General features: G+C 43.6%; 1 protein-coding gene across 2 annotated transcripts; it reads left to right on the top strand.

The window, feature by feature from the left end:
• The first annotated feature begins 1,857 nt into the window (after window positions 1–1,857).
• On the top strand, window positions 1,858–19,197 carry ACBD3 (acyl-CoA binding domain containing 3). 2 transcript variants are annotated; one of them, XM_052696092.1, is made up of 8 exons: window positions 1,858–2,160; window positions 8,229–8,370; window positions 9,378–9,518; window positions 10,264–10,419; window positions 12,333–12,507; window positions 15,076–15,268; window positions 16,015–16,299; window positions 17,142–19,197. In XM_052696092.1, the coding sequence occupies exons 1-8, from the start codon at window positions 1,905–1,907 to the stop codon at window positions 17,351–17,353; spliced, it is 1,560 nt and encodes a 519-aa protein (XP_052552052.1). In that variant the 5' UTR covers window positions 1,858–1,904; the 3' UTR covers window positions 17,354–19,197. The 2 variants fall into 2 exon arrangements, with proteins under 2 accessions (XP_052552052.1, XP_052552042.1); XM_052696082.1 differs by having other exon boundaries at window positions 1,859–2,160; window positions 10,261–10,419.
• Window positions 19,198–21,076: the final 1,879 nt, after the last annotated feature.

The following is a 21,076-nucleotide window of genomic DNA, read 5'->3' as shown; positions in this document are numbered from 1 at the left end:
TTTTTAGCTAGATAAGCACATCTTATATTCTACTCTATCTCAAACAGCCATCATGCATCATTGCAAATTCAAAATTTTCTTCTGAAAAAATATTTCTTCATTTTTTATTACATTATTCCAGACTAAGATTTCCAGACTGAAAATCTGAACCTGCCATTTTTTTTTTCTAGTATTTTGTACTGACACCATATCTGTCTTTATAAACAGGACCCCAAAGCAGCACGGAGCAGAGGAGAGTGGGTGTAGTGAGCCAGTTCCATGCTCACCAGATAGCTGTGCAGAGAGGTGCTGAGGGTAACTCTGCTGAGCCTGCTGGCTCTGAACAGCCAGGCTGCAGAGCTGCAGCAGAACATGCTGGCCATAGCCATGCCTCAGCTGGATGCTACACTGACAGGTGTCTTGCCCTCCAGCTGCAACCTCTCCAGCAGACTATGCTGTGTGTTGTGGAGAAACCCGCTATGCTGGCACGCCTGTTGTAGGGCATAGCAGGGCTGGCATAGCAGGGTTGGCACAAGAAGAGATGAATAGTCACACGTTTACTAGAAGTGTCAAACATTTGCTGCAAAAGAGATCCTGTTATGAGACAAATCAATTTTCTGTCCTCATTCTCCAAATCATCTTGCATTTAGCTTGGTCTCCAAACATGGGGAAACTAAGGGCTGATTGCAGGCGGCTTCTGCCACGAAGCAGAAACGCCTCTGGGTTTGCTGGTATATAAAATGAAAATATTTCCTTCCATTTGAGAGAAACATAGAAATTCCCTGTAGTGATCAAAATGTCGGTTTCTTTAAGGAGGTATTTTAGGATAAAGACTTCAACATTTCTTAAAGTGGAAAGTTTAATATTAAGCTCACTGTGTATTAAACCACAGAATTAACGTAAAAATATATATGTGCATGTATGTATGTATCTATGAAGGATGGCCTCTGCAAACCAAGCAGGAAACGTGCCAGATGAAAACTTTGAGAATAGATTGAAAGTAATCTTGTAGATGAACTAACACATCTTGATGCAAAGCCAGATGTGATGTTGAAATAGTGCTTGCAAAGCAGGGTGCAGGCGTGCATGCAGGAGGAGATAGCGTTATCTGTGCTGCCCTCGGCTCCGTGCATGAGATGGTGCCAGACAGACAGAGCTGCGCGCCCTAGGAAGCAAAACGCTCCAAAGGGGGCGATGCACCCGTTTTGTAGTCTTGGGGAAAAGGAAGGAGTAGCGTGATGTTTGTGATCCTCAGCCAAAACCAAAACAAACAGAAGCGAGTGAAGAAGCTACAAAGGATTTATAAGTGGCTGTGAAACGTCTTTTGAAGCTTAGGTTAACTATGTCTGAGCCAGACTCTGCCTCTATCCGGGCACGTTTGTACTGAACAGGGGCGCGAATGACATCGGGCGCTTTCAAGAAATACTGACTGGAAATGCTTTAAATACAGCTTTCACATCTCTTCTGCCTTTCATCCGAAGGCTTCAAAGCACGCTGTAACAGTGACTTAATAACCAGCTCTGCCGAGATCAGCGAGCAGAGTGGAGGCGCGCCGAAGGGAAGGGCAGCTCCTGGGCAGCGCTGGGGACGGACGCCTCAGTGCGTTACTGCGAACACTGCCTGGCGGTCACCAGCTCACTGCAGCTACAGCTCCGGAGAAATAACGGCCCGGCACACTTCTCGTGCCGGCTCTGAGCCGCGTTTCCCGAGGGAACAGAGAGAGAAGCCGAGAGCTGCCCTCCAGCCGCCCGTCACCAGACGCCCAAGCCCGCGCTCCTCGACGCTCCGAGCGCGAGTGGGCGGGGCTTAGAGCGGCCGTCCGGGAGGGGGCGCGGCCTGAGGCGGGCCCTGGCGGGGCGGGACCGGAAGTTCCGGGTCGGAGGGAACGGGAAGTCGGGACGTGGCCGCCACAGCGGAGCCGGAGGATGGCGGCGGCTCTGAGCGCCGAGCGGCTGGAGGTGTCGGTGGACGGGCTGACGCTCAGTCCCAACGCCGAGGCGCCGCCCTGCGAAGCGCGGCCCGGCCACGGGGATTCGACTGCGGGGCGGAACCGAGCGGGCTCCGGCTGCCCGAGCCAGGCGGAGGCCGGCGGGGAGGAGGCGGCAGCGGCGCTGAGCCCGGAGCGGCGCTGGGGCTTCGCGCTGGAGGAGCTGTACGGCCTGGCGCTGCGCTTCTTCAAGGGTAATTCCTTTGGGGCTCGCGGGGGGCGAGGGGCTGCGCAGCACCCGGCCTGAAAAAACGGGACAAAAAAAAAATCATCCTTCCTTTTGGCGTGCGAGGGAAAAACCGTGGAAATGTGGGGGAAGAGCTTTTGCTTTAACTCTCGTCGGGGCTGCGCCTTGTGCCGTTGTGGCTGTGGGGAAGGAGCGCTGGCACGGCTGCGTGGGCAGAGCTGTGTGTCTGCGCCGGGATCCTTCGCCAGGTGCGGCCGCAGGAAGCGGGAGGTGCCGCAGCGCTCCGCTCCTTCGGGACCGCGTCAGCTGTGCGATGCGTTCTGCGAGGAGGGACGTCTGTTATAACCTTACTTGTGCGGCACCGTCTGAATCTGCAGCAGCTTCAGTAAGGGTACAGCGGCACCGTGCCTGCGTTAGGGACGTGAGGCTGTGCTGTGGTAGGCTGGTGGTTCTTTGCTGTTTGGTGGCACCGGGTGAGCTGTCCCTTCGGAGCTGAGTGCACCACAGGTGGGAAGCACGCCCGAGGGACGGTCACTGCCTGCTTTCCTCTTTGTGCTTGGCTTGCTTGTTAGCAGTGTGTGAAGGTATAAGCAGTGTTGTTGTGCCCTGGCCCTCTACTGATGCACTTTTGCAAATTATCTTTTTTTTTTTCCTTTAAGTTCAATTCTGGCATAGTTTCTATGTTTGCTTTTCTGATTTTTATTTATTTATTTTAAGTTGTACTTTTCTATGAACAATAAGGCTCTGGATCTTCTGTGCCACAAGCTGCTGCAGCCATGTGTTGGGCTGGAGGCACTGCAACTCCCGACTTGCCGCTCTCTGTGGAACGAGAAGCTTGAGGGAGCTTGTTTCCTAATGAGCATTTGTTTGTAAGTCACAGTGTAGAAAGAAACATCTCCGCAGTAGGAAATTCATTATCTCAGCCAAGTGTTGTCTCATTACGTCTTAGGTTTAATGGTGTGCTGAAACAAGTATTGGTGGTGTAAAAATGAAACAACACAGTCATAGTGTGTGTAGTGTACTTCTATTACTTCTCATCCTGTAGTGATAATTACGCTTTATATTCATCTCCTTTTAAAGAGTGAGAAGTCAGTGAGGTGTTACTTGTATCTAGGTTACAGATACTGCGGTGTATCTGTTTTGTCTCAAGTGCCTCTTTCTTGTTGCCTTCTTATTGTAGGCTCAGTTGCAGTTCACTGCTGCTCTTTAGCTGTACATCATTTGCTGTAATGCACAATTCTTATCATAAGAGAACTTTCCACATGACGATGTCAGACTTTCCAACAAAAGCCTTGCTCTTTTATCCTTATGGCTACTATAAGTCATGTGAAGGAGTTGCATGTATCTTCATATGTAGTTTCTTGATGAAAGCATTATAAGACAAGGATTCCTATTTGTAGATATGACAGTGAGGAGCTTGCAGTATTCAGATTACTGATTTATCTAGCTTGTTATACATCTGCACTGAAAATAAGTTGTCTTGTTTCCAAATTGTTGTGATTTATGCATTGTGAAAACAACTGTGGAAGTGGGCAGCCACGTGGATGCTGAAAGACACAGATTCCTACTTTACTTGAAGGAGTAACATCTTGAGGATCTGAAGGTTGATTCTTGTCGACACAGATTAGTGCTGAGGTCTCATTTCTGGTTGTTATTCTTAAGACTGGTCCAGAGGTGGGATGATGCTTGACAGACTTGATCTTCTTAATGCTGGTTGATATCAGAGCTTTTATGTATGATATTAACTGCCTGTGCCACTTCCATGAAGCAAGCAGAAAAACAGAAGCTATTAGTTAAGAATGGCACTTGAGGAGATTTTTTGTATTTGCATGAAGTGCTGCTGTTGGTGTGGAGGGATCTGGGGCAGGGAGGCTGAAGAAGTCACTGGATGTTGAAGGGTGAGCAGTGATCACCAGTTTAGCAGCTGCTTTTCTGTATCAGAGTGTAAACTGAGCTCTCTGCTCATAATGCATTCATAATGCATGTTCTTCCTGGAAAGTTGATTTAGAACAAAATACTTCAGACATATTACGGTGACTGCTGATGCTTGTCTGAGGTGGTATCTTGCAGAACCGTTTAGAGACAGGACGAGGTGGGAGTGCGTGTAAACACAATGTGAAAAGCACAACGGAAGCTGAGCTGCAGTATTAAAGAGCCTTCAGAGCTGCTTTATTCCAGCTCTGAGAAAGACAGAGGCAGCTGACAGAAGTGCCTTTGACAGCTAATTTTGCCCGTGGAACTGGTACAAGCTCTGTTGGTGAAGATGGGTTGGTGAAGTGTAGGCTGTGTCCTGCAGTCAGAGGGGGCAGCCTGCTGGCTGTGCCAGCGAATCTCTTCCACTATCAGCCTAGCTGTGCAGTTTTCCATATCATGTGTTTGAAATACCATCGTACCCCCTGGAGTGTTCATGTGCTGCCTGCAGTGGTTTGTGGTGCCTTGTGTCTGGGGGGGCAGTGTACAAACTGTATCATTCTGTTATCTGAAAGCTCTCCTGCTATCTTAAGTATTCTAATATTGTTTGACTGCTCAAGTTATTTCCTCTCATCCTAACAAGAATGCGACTTCAACCTCAGCAGTATATCATCCAAAGTGAATTGTTTGACCTTGTTTTTTGTGTTTTAATTTGATGGCACAATTGTAGTTCATTAGTTACATAGTTACATTAGTTACAAAGACGCTTGCTTTAAAGAATATGGGAAAACTCTATAATGTATCTGCATTTATTGCTAAGTTAAGCTTCTATCAGATCTGACAGGAAGGGCTAGTTGATTACCCTTCTATTGATCAGCAGAACATCGTTGGGAGGAAAGAACTGAGTGTAAGGGAACATTTAGTGGGGTCTTCAGGCAGTGATTCACCTCTCATGTTTCTCGGTCTTGATCTCACTCATCAGAGCTCTGCGAATGAGCAGCATTAATATCTGTGATACCTGCTTTTAAAAGCTGTGGGGCAACAAATCACGCTTGAAACTGTTTTCTGGCTTCTTGTAGACAGCTGAGACTGAATGCCATCCTGTGGGAATTGGACATTTAGAGGGAGTGCAGTAGATGAGCTGGAGTAGAAGTTGCAGTGAGTTGTGCAGTGTATCTTTCTGGAGATATACTTCTTCCCTGTTACAGAGGAATAACAGCACATTGAACCACATTGAAGCATATTTGTTAAACTCCCTGGAGCCTGAATTTGTGGTGATGCCAGTAGTGCAGTGCCACACAGTGACATCCATTCCCATTATCTGCTTTTCATTGCTCGCTATTGGACTGGCTTCATCTTCTTGTATGCTGAGTCCCTGCTGAGGAATCTCTGGTGGGCATCTGGACGTAGTCAGTGTCAGGAGGGCTCTGGCCTGAATAGCTGATGGTAGGTGTGCAGGGACCTTCCTATCAGTTCCTGACAGTACAGGAACACAGTGCTGTGTCTTCATGGCACGCATCCCTGAGGCCTGAGCTTGCAGTAGGTGAGAGCTGGTCCTTGTAGCGTTTTGGGTAAGCTGCTTCATGCCACAAGTATATATGGGCCATTACTGCAGTATGCTGAAAGCCTTATTCATACAAGCATACCTTAATTACTACTTAGGCTTGTCTGATCTCTTTGTGGCTGTTGTTGGTATGATGTTCAGGTGATGAGCATTGCCTTTTCTGTGAGTGACGTTTTGAGATATTGTCAGTAAGGACTCTGAACTGTCTGTAGGAAAGCTGAGCCTTTCTCTGGCTTTGTAGCAGGAGGAATACCAATGGCATACAGAAGGTTGTACAGTTGCTATATTATTCCTTCGCAAAACACATGGATTTCTCAGTGTGTTACTTGAAGCTGTCTGATATTCTTCAGCTTCCAATCAGCTGTATAGGGTACAAGAGTGATACCTACTTGATTAGTGCTTCCACAGATGCTTGAATGGATTTGGCACTTCTGCTTATCTGGGCTGACTAAGGCTCTCTTTTGGTGTATTTAGCTCTGCAGATGGCTCCAGCTCCTCTGGTTCATTTTAACTCTCAACACATCCAAGTCTTTGGGGTAATTGTGCAGCGTGGTTTCTGCTGAAGAATTCAACTGAAAAATGACTAGGATGTGACTTCATTCCCTTGGCTGACCCCAAATGCTTTGCTTAGAGCTTGCTTCTGATCTGCATTATCTCCAAGTCACTGGATGTCTGTCTCTTATTTTTGTCCTCCCTTGTTTAGCTTGCTTTTCTTCTTCCCTTGGGCCACCACTGCACATGCAGAGTTTCCCTTGTTAGTTAAGCCTTGAGGTCTGACTTCTGTGAAAATATAGACATGCTGCCTTTAGCTGTAGAGTGAAATGGTCTTTTTCTTTGGCTTTAACCCTGTTCAAAAGTGAGCCCAAACCCTTATGTTTGATGGCTGAGGCAGCAGCCCTGCAGAGCATGTAACAGTGCTTCCTGGCAGACAGACATCTGTGTGCACACAGGTTGCACAAAGTCAGTGATGCTGTGGTGGCCACAGAAGCCCAGCAAAACTTCAGATGAGTTCCTTTATGAAGCAGCTTGGTTTTAAGCATGCTGCCCCAGGACATGAAGTGTGCTTTCAGAGTGCTTGCTATTTATTGAGATTAAAGAAAATACTTGCTAGTTAAGTTCTGAGTTAATTGTGAAGTAGGAAGAAGTGATGGAAAAGCTGAAGCACCCTTGGGGTAGCTGAAGAGCGAGATCTGAGATCTAGGGAGAGAGTTTTTACCTGTGCTGGCTTTGTTGCTAAAAGTGTCATATCCTCAGGTGAAGTTGCAGGATGTGATGGCCTGCATCTTTGAAGGATGGCAGGGGTGGGAAGGGGCCTCTGGGACTTGTCAAGGTCTTTTGAAGCTGAAATAGCTATTTGCTGTAAGGCCATGTGATGCTGGGCAAAGTGCAAGCACTTGAGTTTCTGGAAGAGTGAAATGGGCTTCTAGGAGTGAATAATAAGAGTTTGAATGTTTACCTTCCTAACGTGATCCTAGCTTACATACTAACGGCATGCATGCAGTTGTTCCTTGTTAGTTTTTGCCCGAGAAAGTCCAGTGATGTACCAGACTCACTGTGTCAAAAACATCACTTCTCACTGTGCCCTGCAAACACTTTCCTGTGGGGTTGTTTCCAGTTTGCAGCTTTCAGAAATATTTGCTCAGAACTTCTCAGCAGGACTCAAGGGAGATCCCCCTCCCCTTCACCCCCCTTCTGTTCTGATTTCCCAGTAATAACTCTGTTTACAATCACAAGCTGAGCAATTCTGCAATTTGTGTCAGCTCTGAAGTCTGAGTATGAATTGAAGTGTCCGGTTTGGGGCTCTGAACAACTTGCTCCAGAGTGACCTCCATGATAAAAGAGAGCTGGGGGCTGCTGGCAGCTCTGCTCTGATTCACAACTGAACGGAAAGCCGTTGGTACAGCCGTGTGAAATGTCTGTTGTGTTCCTCTGGTAGCAGCTTCCTCATTTCAGTCCTTTCAGAAAGAGGTGATGCTTATTTGCTTGTTTTTCTGTTTGAGGAAATGGTTGTTTGTTTTTGTTTTTTGTTTTTAACAAGCAGCGTGATTGCATGTAGTGATGCCTGTTTTTTAGATCTGTTTCGACCGTTTGGTAAATGGGTTGAGGTAAGTCCTAGCTGAGAAATTCAAGTACTTTAAATCAGGGCACATTTTCCTCAATAGAGAATATGTGATGGCATCTAACCAGGTTTGCTTTAGAAGGTGGTGGTATGGAACTCCTGGAATTCTGATTGAGTTCTTAAGGCCAGAATTCTCTGTAGGCCCTGATGCTGATTGAGTCACCTCTAAGATTTCTCATTGTGAGGACTTATTGCAGCAGCCATGACAGTGTGCAGCCATCCAGTTGCCTCTGGGAACATTTTCCCTTCGTTCTGTTTTCCTCTCGACAGCTCAGCTGAAGTTAGGTGTGTTTCTGCTGGGCGAACTGTTTTATTTGAATAGAGCTGACTTAGTTTGTGACTTAACTTTTGGTCTCCTCTTCAGAGAGGAGATGATGATGATATGAAATATGAATATGAATATGAAATGATATGAAATGCTCTTTGCTGTCCTATGCTTAACCAGTTAATCATAACAGTGAAACGTTCTTTTCCTCTACAGAAAAAGATGGCAAAGCCTTTCATCCAACATATGAAGAAAAACTCCGACTTGTGGCACTGCACAAGCAGGTTCTGCTGGGACCTTACAATCCTGATACTTGCCCTGAAGTTGGGTTCTTTGATGTGCTGGGGAATGATAGAAGGTAAAGGCCTTTGTTGATCTTAACTCTGTTTTTCCCGTCTGAAGTAAATGCCATCCAATTTTAGCAGTAAGAAAAGTATGTGGATTGCCTCAGTATGGGTGTGTGTGGTAGTAGAAAGTGAGAGCAGCCTCTTCAAAAACATCACTGAAATCTGAGTCACAATTCAGTAAAGGAGCCATGAGGCAATTATGGAGTGTTTTTTTTTTTTTAACTACATTAGGAGAAGCTGCTCTGCCAACAGCCCGGTTTTTTTATAGCAGTTTAAAGACTTGGTTAACATGCAGGCCTAAGCATCTTTCTCCTTATTTTACACCAGAGTTGCAACAGACCAAGTCTCTTGCCAGTGCTAATAGCACTTGGCAGAGCCTTGCTGTTAGTAGATTAAGGAGAACCTCTGAAATCCTCTGTCTGTTGCATTCAGACACTGAGTAGATTTTGATGAGATCAGTATGATCTCTGTTGCTTGCAGTTCTCTTGTTGACTGTTGCTATTTCTAGTTGTGAAGGTCAGTGCTATGTTGTTCTTTGCTTCTCAAACCTGTACTCAGTGCACTGTTTCTGCTCAAATGGATTGTTTAGGAAGAACCAAGCTGTTGCATTTGATTTGATCAGGTTAGTTACTGCATTTGTTCATCTGGGAGAATGTATGCTTTTTTTTTTTTCCCACAAACTGGAGTGGAAGAATGATTAAACAAGTAACAATACAAGTTAATTTGCTAACTGATTTGTATCTGGGAAGTTTTTGGACACAGTTTGGAGTTCTAAGTAGGGTTCGCGGTATGTATAAAATTTCATATAAGCACTTGGTGCTCTTGTGTGAAATGGTTATTTGGTAGAAGAGAACACTGAAATCTACGGGTTTAAGTTCTGTCTTTGAATGGGTCAGGTTTTCTCTGAAGTGCTGCGTGCTGGCATTTGGTTGCTTGTCTCCCAATGTTACTCCTTTTCTGGGTTTTCTGAGCTCCCTACTGGCTTGCAGAGAGTTAAGTCGTCTTCTCTCTCTCTTAGGAAGGAATGGGCTGCCCTTGGAAACATGTCAAAGCAAGAAGCTATGACAGAGTTTGTTAAGCTCCTAAATAGGTGCTGCCACTTGTTCTCAACATATGTTACTTCTCACAAAATAGAAAAAGAAGAACAAGAAAAGAAAAGGTAATGTTTAATTTCTCAGGGTACTGAATATGTAATTCTTGATCTATGGACAGTGTCACGGATAGCTTAAGCTGACAAAGTTACTTTGGAGGAGAGAGGCTTGAAGTTTAGATAGCTGTGGTACCACTTGCTCTCTTTAAAGCTTTTCACTTTACTTGTAATGGAAAATCATTTCTGAGGTGCATATACCTAGAATGCAGGGACTTTTAAAAATGTGGCTCATACTGTCATCTTTTCAAGAGAGATGCAATTCACAAGATATCTGCCCTCATCGTTTAGTTTACTAAAGCTGTATAAAACACAAAATTGTCAGATGCTTGAAATTCCTCTTTTAGTAAGGGTTAGTGACCTGATAGAGGCTATCCCGTATCCTTTATTCATAATGTGGTTATTAAACAGTAGTCTGTGATTACTGAACATATATTGAAGCATGGAAGATGTATTTAAGGCTTCTTGATGCTTTTTCCCACTATTCTCTGCTACAAGTATAGTGGGTTAGAATGAGTGTGGAATTAAAATAGAGTTTACATCTGTCGTACTGCAAAGTGCAGTAACACCAGGGGATGGGTTTTCTTCTGGTGTGTAATAATAATAATAAGATATTTCTCTGAGTTGAAGTGGGAAGAGGTGATGCCAAATGAAAAGATTCCTTCGGTAGGCAAAAGGCAGGTTACAGCTTGTTGAAAATAACTTATCCTAGGGTTGTAGAAATGCTGCAATAGCTTATTGAGTGATGTTGCAGAAGAGAGGAGGAAGAGCGAAGGCGCCGTGAAGAAGAGGAGCTTGAGCGCTTACAGAAAGAAGAAGAAAAACGCAGGCGAGAGGAGGAAGAGAGGCTGAGAAGAGAAGAAGAGGAGAGGAGGAGAATAGAGGAGGAGCGGCTTCGGATGGAACAGCAAAAGTGAGTAGCTGAAAGAACTGACATTGGGAAGAAGTAACTGTCTTGCACTTGAGACAATTGTATTGGCTGTTTAAATAGTTCTGCTAGAACTGAATATCTGAAATGAGAGCACTCTGGTCTGACAGTGACGTTTGCAGTCCTTAGTTAAGAGAGACATGGTTTGCAGAGAATGAGTATCCCAACGTGCTGTTGTGTGCAGCCTTCACAGCTAAAATTGCTAGAGAAATCTTATTTGAAGAGAATCTCTGTTTAGGGATTGTGACTCCAAGCACTGCACCTCATCAAAACTTGTGACTCTGCTTCTTAAATGGGTTCTGCTGCACTCAACTGAACTATTTAAACTGTTGATTGAAAGTTTCTATCCTTTCATAGAGGACAGTGCCTTAAAAAAGGATAACTGCACTTCGTTGTGTTGGCTTTTTTCAAATGCGTGGTTGAGGTTTTCTAATTTGGAAGTCTAAAGCTACCTCCTTGAAGACATTCTTTTTCTAGAAGTTGTGAAGTGTTTGCAGATCTTAGTTTTGTGCTGGCAGTCACTGGATCTTAGCACATTTCTCAGAGGAGCTCAGAATTCATGTTCAAATAGGCTTAACCTCCATTGCACCCCCATTCGGTGGCTTACATAGAACTAGAGCTGTACGTTCTATTTCACTGTTCTGTATCCAGATGCTGAAAACATGGATCCAGCATTGCACACATTGTATAGGAATAGCATCACACATCTCTCAGCAATAATTTTCTTTAACAGTAATGCCTGTTCATTTGGTATATCTCTGAAGTTGTAGTTTTGGAAAGGGAGCAAATAATTCACAAGTTTTAGTTGGACTGTTGAATATGGTGAGAGCATGAAATACACAGATGTAAATGAGCAGAGGATGCGATGAGTGCTAAGGAGATGATGAAGAAGCAAAAGAAAAAGGTTTTATGGAAATAATAATTGTGTAGGGTTGCAGGAGGTTACAGAGATGAAGAGTTTGGACAGAAAAGCAGTGTGGTGAGTTATATAGATGCCAGGCGTATCCAAAGCGGTCACAGTTTGTTGAAAGGTGGTGAATCTTGCCTGTTAAAATAAAAAGCAGTTTAATCTTGAAGCTTGTTAGAGGAGGGGAAGGAAGAAGGGTGAGAAAGAACTACTCTTCCTTTTGTGTGATTCTTGAATCCTCTGAAATATCAGTAGCTCATCGCTAATGAACGTAACATGAGTTAAAAAAAATGAGCCCTAGGTCAGTGGGGATGATTTACTGTATGGTTTCTGTTGGCCTTTTGGAGAGGGAAGGAGAATGGAGCCTGTGCTTGATGAACCAGTACATTCCTCCTGAAGCTTCTGCGTTTGTTTGTTGGAGATGCAGTTGCCCTGTTTTGCAGTTTTTTATGTTTGTGAATTAGGCCACAATCAGTCATGCTTTTCCTATGGTTGCATGCTATACTGGGAAGTTAAGGTAGTAACACAGTGGGTTTAGACTTTACAAAAACCTTTGGCGTGTGGTACCACAGCAAGCTTGTTCCTATTTGCAGCTGCAGAAGGGTTGCTGGGATGGTTTCTGCATGTTTTCTGGAGGACCCAAACATGGAATTTTTTCCCTTGTCTGAGAAATACTGTGATGTGTTTATACCACTGCCTCTTTCCTGGATTATAGATTGAAAAAAATATCAGAGCTTTTGATATTCTTTTTTTTAACACCTGATGTTTTCAAAACACAAGGTAGACAAAATTCACATTTGCATATACCTTTAGGCTCTGTTCTGTTATGTAGACTTGAGTTTTTTTTGTTGGCTTTTTTTGGTGTGGTTTTTTGTTTTGTTTTGGTTTTTTTTTTGTTATTTTTGCAGAAATTAACTGTCACTTAAGTACAGGGATTTCCCCGGTAACCTCAGCTGCTGGTAATCTTCATGCTCTTCTCCCACTAATGTAGGCAACAGATCATGGCAGCACTGAACTCCCAGACTGCCATGCAGTTCCAGCAGTATGCTGCTCAGCAGTATCCCGGCAACTATGAACAGCAGCAGATCCTCATTCGGCAGCTCCAGGAGCAGCACTATCAACAATACATGCAGCAGTTGTATCAAGTCCAGCTAGCACAGCAGCAGGTAAGATGGACCAGCTGAGAAACTTGTCTTTTTTTTTTTTTTCCTGAGCTCTTTGGAAGATGCTAACTTGCCTACTTTTATCTCCTTGAAAAGCTAATTGCTAGAAGGGGAAAAAAGGAGTTCTAGTAATTAAAGCTGCTGCTTTTTCAAACACCAAAGCTCTTTTATTTAATCTTTCTGAGTAGCTTTCTGAAGCAGCCTTTAGTTAAGAAAATTCTAAACAACTTTTACTAATCACTTGGATACAATTCCTGAAAGCAGAACGTTAAGTGCTGTGCTGCAGTGTCTATTGCACGCCCAGTTCTATGGGAGTATGTATCAGTGCAGCTGAGCATGAACAAACTGATGGGTTCAAATGATTCTTCACATATCATATGTGAGGATTGAAGAGCAGCAGGCTTTAGCTGGCCTTGCGTTGCTCCTGGGTCTGAGGTTGCTGCTCTGTCAGCTTCTAGCAGTACTGACTTCTCTTCCCCTCTTGCATCTCCTCTGACATCAGTATCAAGCATGCTGTTTGCTTGTCTGCGATAGACTGCTTGTGTTCTGGGTGAAAAGACACTTTCTTATTTCTGGTAGCAAAGGGTGGGAGTAATACCAGGGATTTTGTGTGTGGGCTTGAAAGGGTACTCCTGTTTTCAGGGGGATCTTGCATCTCTGTCAAATGTGCTGTGTTCTCTGAAGTTATTTTTAAGTTCAGAGATGTCCATTTGTAAGCATCCTAAACAGATGTAAGTCAGACTTCAGATCCTGGCATGTCTGACCTCTATGGGCAGGACCCACATCTTAAGTGGCCAGTGTCTGTCAGCCTGTGGTCTGTTGTTTTTGAGCTAAAGACTTAAAATTTATTAATTAATTTCCTGTGGAGTTATTCATGTTTTGAAGAGGATAATGCCTTCAGCAAAGAGGTGTCCAAAGAAGGAGCAGAGTTGAAGTGGTACAGGGAAATCAGAGGCTTCCTGCCCTGCTGCAGTTGCTCTTTAAGTTTAATGCTGCCTTGGTACCAATGCTTTGGTGTCATAGTAGTAAGTGAAAGCTGCAGTCTTATCAGTCTTGTCTTCAGTGCCTTCTGTAATTGATACCACTGCCTGGAGGCTGAGGTGTCTGAGGCACTGCTGCCACTTTTCTTCTGTGTTTTCAGCACTCCTCCTCTCAATCATAGCTGTCTGATTTCTGCATATGGAAGACTAATGCCCTCTGAGACCCTGGGCAGAAACAACACCCTTTCCTTTACTGCAGCTTATGAAATAATACACCTGCCAGGCAATGAGGTTTCTTTCAGATCAATACTTGGACAATTCTTCCACAGGAAAGGATGAAAAAAGTGGTAACAGAGCTAATATTGCCTAGTTATACTTACTTGTTCCTGAGGATTCAGGTAGCTTACATAGTAACACTTCTGGGGAGTATTTGCCTTTTGGATTTCTATAACTCAGTCAACATGGAATCTGTTAATGCAATTTAAAAACCCTGCTGTGTCATGGCTGATTCTAGATGATTCTGATGGCATTAATTTTGGAAAGGTTGTATGCAGAAGTTTTGTAGAGAAGTTCCTTGCTGCTTCACACTGAAATGGGACTCCAGTAGTAGAAGGTGGATCTGGATAGCATCTCTGTAATTGCACAAGTGTGGAATCTAACAAATATTTAACTGTGTTGTCTTCTTAGCCCTTTAAAATACCTATATTCTATTCATTCATCAAAATCATAAGCTTATTAAGTTATTCTTTAAAGGATGATTTTATGAATTCTACCTTTTCCCTGTCTCAACAGTAGAGTGCATGTAATCTGACTGATAACTGGTGGGAAAGGAAGGGGCATGGAGGGTGGAGGGGCAGAATAAGCCTTGAAAATAAAGGGATAACACATCCAGCCTGAATCCAAAAGGATGGTTGTTACTTCTCATAATCTCATATTTAATTCTTTGCACAGGAGACAGCATAATAAATTTAAACTAAAGAATTTAGTTTAAAACATGTAAGTCATGTTCTAAAAGGTGCACCTCTGAGGTTTGATAACTCTTCTCCCAGAGCGCTCGCAGTCCTTCTGGCTCTTATTTCTCACAAATTAACTAACTCCCTTTCTTGCACATTCGCTGGAGAACTCTTTTGCCATGTTAACTCACAAATTGACAAGGGTTTAATAAGCTTTACATAGTTCACATATCTCTATAGAAGCTGAGTTAGCTCAGGCTGGAACTCCTTTTTTTTTTTTTTTTTTTTTTTTTTTTAAGTAATTATTTTCTTTTTTTAATTGGTATGCTATAGAGGTTACTGAAATGCAGTACTTTTGTAGCTAGGCCTAAGTTCATTGTACATACCCTAATTAATTATTTGAAAGATGAATCTTCTTGTTCTGATTGTATCCACCAGCCTGGAAAGACTTCCCATGATGTGAAGTACATGCAATTCTCACTAGTTAATGAGTACAGCTTCAGGTCCTTCATGCTGAGCCTCCTCATGGGGAGGAGAGGGGATTTTGTAACTGCCTTTACACCTTCTACTGGAAAAGGGAGGCAGCTCAGGGTTTGTTTTTGTTGTTGTTTTACTTGATTTACTTCCTTTCATTTTAGGCAGCCTTGCAGAAACAGCAGGAGGCAGTTGCTGCAGCAGCAGGGACATCTCTGACTACTGCATCCAAGATGAATGTACCTGCCCAAGGGGATATGCCATCTATTAATGGGCAAGCCAGTGCACACACAGACAGCCCTGAAAAAGAGCTGGATCCAGAGGCTTTGGAAGAAGCATTGGAGAATGGACCAAAAGGTAGGATTAGCTAGATAAAGATGAACCATGGAAGCCTTTACGAGGATCCAGGTGTCTTAAAAACCACAGTTGATCATACCTGGCTTCATTAATCTGAGAAAGAGCTAGGTGTGATTTCTGGGTTTTTTCTTCTCAAGGAGAACATGTCATGTTGGCAAAACAGTTTTTGAGAGCAGGGAGAGAAGTGAAAGCACTTCAAGCAGTGTGGATGGGATACAGAAGCTCTTCTCGCTCTTGACTGAAATAGCTTCATTGCAGCAGTGTTGGAAAGGAACGTAACAGTTCTTGCAGAAAGCTGTTCTGTGCAGAAATACATTCAAATGTTGCCCAAAACTGAGCATTGATTTAGTCTTGGGGATTAAAGGAAGGCCAAATCTTATTCTGTGTCTACTGCCCTTCCCGTGGCATAGCCTGTCCTGTGCACAGTCCAGACTACTGTTCTCTTGCTTCTCCCACCTTCCTCTGACTGCTTCTAGGAAGCCGCAGAAGTGGAGCAGGAATTGTAGCCTCCCAGCAGCTCTCCCATCACCCACTGGTGTTTCTGGATGTTGTTCTCCAGATTCATCCACAGTCAGCAGTCCTCAAAAGACTTGATTGGATCCCAGTAAGAAATCTTCACGACCACAGTCCCTGAGTGGAAGCACTGTGATGTTTATTGTCCTCAAGTGCACCTCAAACACACTTTAGTGTTCAACATAAATAACTGAAACAAAAGCTTAACTGGCTTATTTCCCCCCCCCCTCTAGATTCTGTTCCAGTGATAGCTGCTCCATCAATGTGGACACGACCCCAGATAAAAGACTTCAAAGAGAAAATCCGGCAGGATGCAGACTCTGTGATCACAGTGGGCCGAGGGGAAGTGGTTACAGTTAGAGTACCAACTCATGAAGAGGGGTCTTACCTCTTTTGGGAGTTTGCTACAGACAATTATGACATTGGCTTTGGGGTGTATTTTGAATGGACAGACTCCCCTAATACTGCAGTGAGTGTGCATGTCAGCGAATCCAGTGATGATGAAGATGAAGAAGAAGGTAAGCATGCTTATTTTTATGAAATCCTAGTCTTGCAGGGATTGCTGTGCAGGAAAACCACTCTGTCTTGTCATCTCCTAGTTCTTACAGCTCTGCAGTTCATGGCTTCCATCTAGCTGGCATCTCATCTTCAAATAAGAAGTAAAATTCTGACCGTAACTTCAGATGTCTCTCTTGACTCATTGATTGGTTGTAATAGTTGAGGATGGGAAAGTCTTTTTTTCCAATATATTGTTTGCAATTTATAATACTTAAAAGAACAGTTCTTTATAGTGGCCAAGACCCAGGTTACAGCCTGTATCTATAGGGGAGCCCTGCGTACCATCAGAAAAAAGCAGTGTTCTGAAACAGTCGTGCAACTTGCCTAGATGGAACTGCTCTGATGTAGGAAGATCTTCTGCATATTTCTATTAGCTGATCAGTTAATAGCAGTGTGGGTAATGATCAGAAATAGTTTAGCATCTTTGCAAACTCTTATAGCAATATTGGACATGAAATGTTTTAATATTGAAGTGTAAATCTTGTCTTTAAAGCAAGCAATGTCTAGACTGAACCAAAGGCAAACTTCCCTTTCCTCTAGTGCAGTTCTGCAATGGTAAATTGATTTGCTTTCTTAAATGGGTGAAGAAGTATCTTAAACTGATACTTCTGCAGTGAAGGAGCACACCACACAAACCCATGCTTTTTGCTTTTCTCTTTCAGTGCTTTAGCTGCAAGCTTGGTATGAACTCCTTCAGCTAACAAAATAGAATGCTACACACAAATACAAGGGAGAGTCAGACCTTGGTTTTAAAAGCTAGTCACCCTTGTTAACTGATGCTTCTTTTATTTTTTGCTTACAGAAAATGCTGGCAGTGAAGAAAAAGCCAAAAAGAATGCCAACAAGCCTCAGCTAGATGAAATAGTGCCTGTGTACAGACGAGACTGTCATGAAGAAGTGTATGCTGGCAGCCACCAGTACCCAGGGAGAGGAGTTTACCTCCTGAAATTTGACAACTCCTACTCTCTATGGAGGTCAAAAACAGTTTACTACAGAGTTTATTATACTAGATAAGTATGGCTGTGTTTGAGGCTGGGCTGTGCAGAAGATGTTGTTTTATTTGGAATTTCTTCAAGCATAATGGATCCTTTTGAGTCTGTCTTATCCTGTCTGTATCTGTATGGTTTGTGTGAACTTTAACAAGTAAACACTGGGATCTTCCTGCTCCATGACACTAATGCATATTGCATTGGGCTTAACACAGGATCTCCCTAGCCCACTGGGGTATTGGAGTTAACCAATGGCAATCATTGGCTCCAGTGCTTAAGGTCACATCAGCTGTATTTGTTAAAGCCTTGTGTGAAAAGGGGGAGGGGATCACTAGTTCACTGGCTGGGTGATCTGAGGTTTCCAAGTCTGGATGCTTTCAATAACTTGTTAACGGTTAACTTAAAGGTCCCAACAGTAACCGCTAGATTTGGATGCAGTTTGCTGTGTAGCAAGTTTCTCTTAACTGTAATCAAATGTCAGATTTTTACACCATTAAAACTTAAAATTTCAGTTGATGCAAGTTTAGAAACAAGTTGTCTCGAGTCTGTCCTCATCAAAGAAGAAACATTCAGTTCTTTAAACCATTGTAAGCTTTAGGCACAGGCGATCAACATCTTGAAAGAACAGCAGGTAACCTCTTCTGAAGACACAAACTGCAGGACAGTTGTAAGTATACGTAACAAGTAGAACCTTAATCTCTGCCCTGCTGTTAACCTGAGAACATTTTTGGAGGCAACTGGCTTTGACATAGGGCACAAACTATAAGTTTGGGTTTTTCATGGAGCAGACTTCAAAAAAAAAAAAAAATCTGCACAACTCTTTGGTTTGTTTTCTTTGCAAAACCCTGAATAAGCATGTTGTGCATCTGAACAGCAGTAAGTCACTTTGAAGTGTAGAAATTAGTGTTGCACTGATTATGGAAATCACTGCCAGTCCATTCAAATCTGAGCTGGCGGTGCTTTGGTGCAGACTTTCTGCTTTAGTCTGTAACTGTCTGCAGAAGGCCAGGATCACATACAGGCACGTAACAATGTAGCTTTCATCTGTCTCATACAGTTTGAATGGCTTGGTCAGGGTGTTTCTTGTTCCGTGTAGCCCAAAAAATACAGGTGGCTGTTTGAGAGTGTGATAAATATCCACTCTCCTTGGAGCTTTGTGCCCAAGTGCTGATGTGTTACAGTGATGTCTTGTGGGAGTGCTCTCTGCATCAGCAGTGCACTTTGCTACCTAAAGGAGTGGGTTACTTAGGGTCTGTCGGATCAGTTTCTGCAGTCAGATTTCCATTGGTTAGCTGCAGCATGTACAGTTCCACAGCCAATGGCGTTGAGTTTGGAGGGTTTGTTAGAATAATGGCTTTGTACATACATGATATTTTACTTTACTCATACCAACCATGGAGATACTTCTCCTAGAGTGTTTGTCATCTTGCGTTTGGTTCAGCAACACCGTACCAGCTTGTAGCTAGTTAGTGCTGCTTTATCCAAAACACTGTACAATGTTCTGCTCTTGTGTACATACAGTATATAAACATGAATTTAGAAAGTACTTTGCTTTTAAAGAAAGAAATGTATTTAATGTAAAGACAAAAAAACAAACTTTTAAAAAGGCAGGCACTAATATATTTCTTCCAGTCTTGGAGTTAGATTTTTGTCCATATGAAAATGTTACAACTTTTTTCCTCTAAAGAGTATCTGTCTTTGGAAGCGGTGTTTGTCGCTTTACATGGCAGCACTTGCTGTCATGTCTTGATGTTAAACCTTTACGTTTTCAAACTTTTTTTATTGCCTCTGGCTGTTGGTTAGTACAAGTGCGATTTCAAGATAGCCTGAGATAGTATTTAATCCTAATTAAAATACATTTATCTGTAATACTGTTGGCTTTTCATTAATTTGGGAACCTTGGCATTGCTGTGTATGGCTATTCAGCTGAGATAAGCTTGTCATCTTCCCTTTCCTTTTTTAACAAGTCAGTGCTGTGCTAATGCTGTGGTTTCAGTAGCTTAACCACTTGGCTAAAAGCTCTCTTTGCCAAATGTTTCCAGCTTGTTGGATGATGCTGTCTATCAATACCAGAAGAGTTTGAACAGCGTAATCACTTTGGGAAGTGATCTTCTCCATGAAAACGGGTCAGGTGCAGGCAGCCAAAAGCTGTGAGCTGGTTTCTGCCTGGGAGAAATGTGCCTGCCTTTGCCTCTGAGGTTTAGTGAGCTGAGCCCAGCCCCAGGGAGCAGCAGGCCCTGCTGTGCTCCCCTGAAGAGCGTGAGCCCCCTGCAGCAGTGAGGTGGTTCCAACTCACTCAGCCAAGTACTGCTGGCACAGCTGTGTCATCCACATGATTGTGTTCCCATGTTTTAAGTGGGATTTGCTGGTTAGTCCTGGACTGGTATGGGATTTGTGGCAGTAACAGATGCCTGAGGTTGTGCTACAGGCTCCTGGGATGGCTGTTGGCTCAAAGAGCAAGAGACAGGCAGGACTACGAGTGGGAGGGAAGGCAAGATAGCCAAGTTACACTGAGGCTTCTCTTGGCCTAAATCAACCTTGGCTGCATCCAAGCTGCTAGCAAGCAGGGTACTGAAGCCAGAAGAGGCTTTTCTCATAGGTTCAGTCATTTTTTTCATCTGTGTCTGTAGCCAGCTGCCTCTTGAGCTCGTGCTTCAGGATCTCACAGGGGAGCAGCAGCAGCCTCTTCAGTGAGAACAGAACAAGTAAGTGCTGTGCTGTTTGAACTTCCTTTTCATCATCTCTCTTCTAATTGCCCTGTATTGGTCTGGTTCTGTCACAAATTAGTTTCACGTGAAACTGACAAGTGCATCAAAAAGCAAAGTAATTACAGCAGCAAGCCTACTGTAAATGGATGTGTTTCATGTATAGGTAAGCTCCCCTTTCTCCAATTAAAAGTGAAGCACTGTACTCCTTACAGCTCACTTAAGGTAGTTCTCCGCTACAAGAGGGTTATCAAATGTTTCTGAAATTGAGTCATTTGCAGCAGAAGCTAAGTGGTGCGACCTACACTGGCAAACCTAGATTCCAAACACAGTGAGCCTTTGAAAAACATTCAGTAATTAATCTGGCAGACAAACTGGGCCTATGTGAAGAGTCATTAGAAATGAGACTGTCTTCTGAGACAGAGTTCACGTGGATTTTGCTTATGCTTCCTCTTCTGGTTTGAGGCAGCTGCATGGTCTTCCTTGACTTCTTGTCCTGACAGTGAATGGTCAAGAAGGAATTGCTTTAAATTAAAAGATGAGAGATTTAGGTTAGGTGTTAGGAGGAAATTTTTTCCTCAGAGGGCAGTGAGGCCCTGACACAGCTGCCCAGAGAAGCTGTGCTGCCCCAGTCTGCTGTCAGACGAGGGCTGAGGGATAGTTCAGCCATTAAACCATCTCCTACTTATGTGATTGCTAGAAATTAGAAAAGTAGGCTGTGTGGACCTATGGGAAGTGTAAAGAGAAGCAAAGCAGCCACCCTTTGTCCATGTTCTATGTGCTCTTCTCCAAACTAACAGCTCAGTGCAGTTGTAAGCATCTGTACCAGCAATGCAGAGGCTGCTTTCTGACTTGACTGATGCTGTTTCTTCTGGCAGCTGAGCCTACCATGCCTTTCATTAATGCATTTGCAGGGAAAGGAGTACAAGGGGGAGCTGAAAAAAGTCACCTGGGGGCAACCTGCCTGTGCTGGTATGGCAATGTCAAGTATGAGTTCTGTACTTACAGATCTGTTGCTTAAAAAGCAACTAAATACCTGCTGC

This window comes from Tympanuchus pallidicinctus, unplaced genomic scaffold (assembly GCF_026119805.1).
Source record: "Tympanuchus pallidicinctus isolate F22 unplaced genomic scaffold, pur_lepc_1.0 scaffold1, whole genome shotgun sequence".
NCBI lineage: Eukaryota > Metazoa > Chordata > Aves > Galliformes > Phasianidae > Tympanuchus > Tympanuchus pallidicinctus.
This window is presented reverse-complemented; position numbering and strand designations above follow the sequence as displayed.

Excerpts from the sequence above, each read along its gene's own strand:
- ACBD3 (XM_052696082.1), top strand. The coding sequence starts at position 1,905 with ATGGCGGCGGCTCTGAGCGCCGAGCGGCTGGAGGTGTCGGTGGACGGG. Across the intron at positions 8,371-9,377 it reads GTGCTGGGGAATGATAGAAG|GAAGGAATGGGCTGCCCTTG; the intron begins GTAAAGGCCTTT and ends TCTCTCTCTTAG. Across the intron at positions 16,300-17,141 it reads TGATGAAGATGAAGAAGAAG|AAAATGCTGGCAGTGAAGAA; the intron begins GTAAGCATGCTT and ends TTTTGCTTACAG.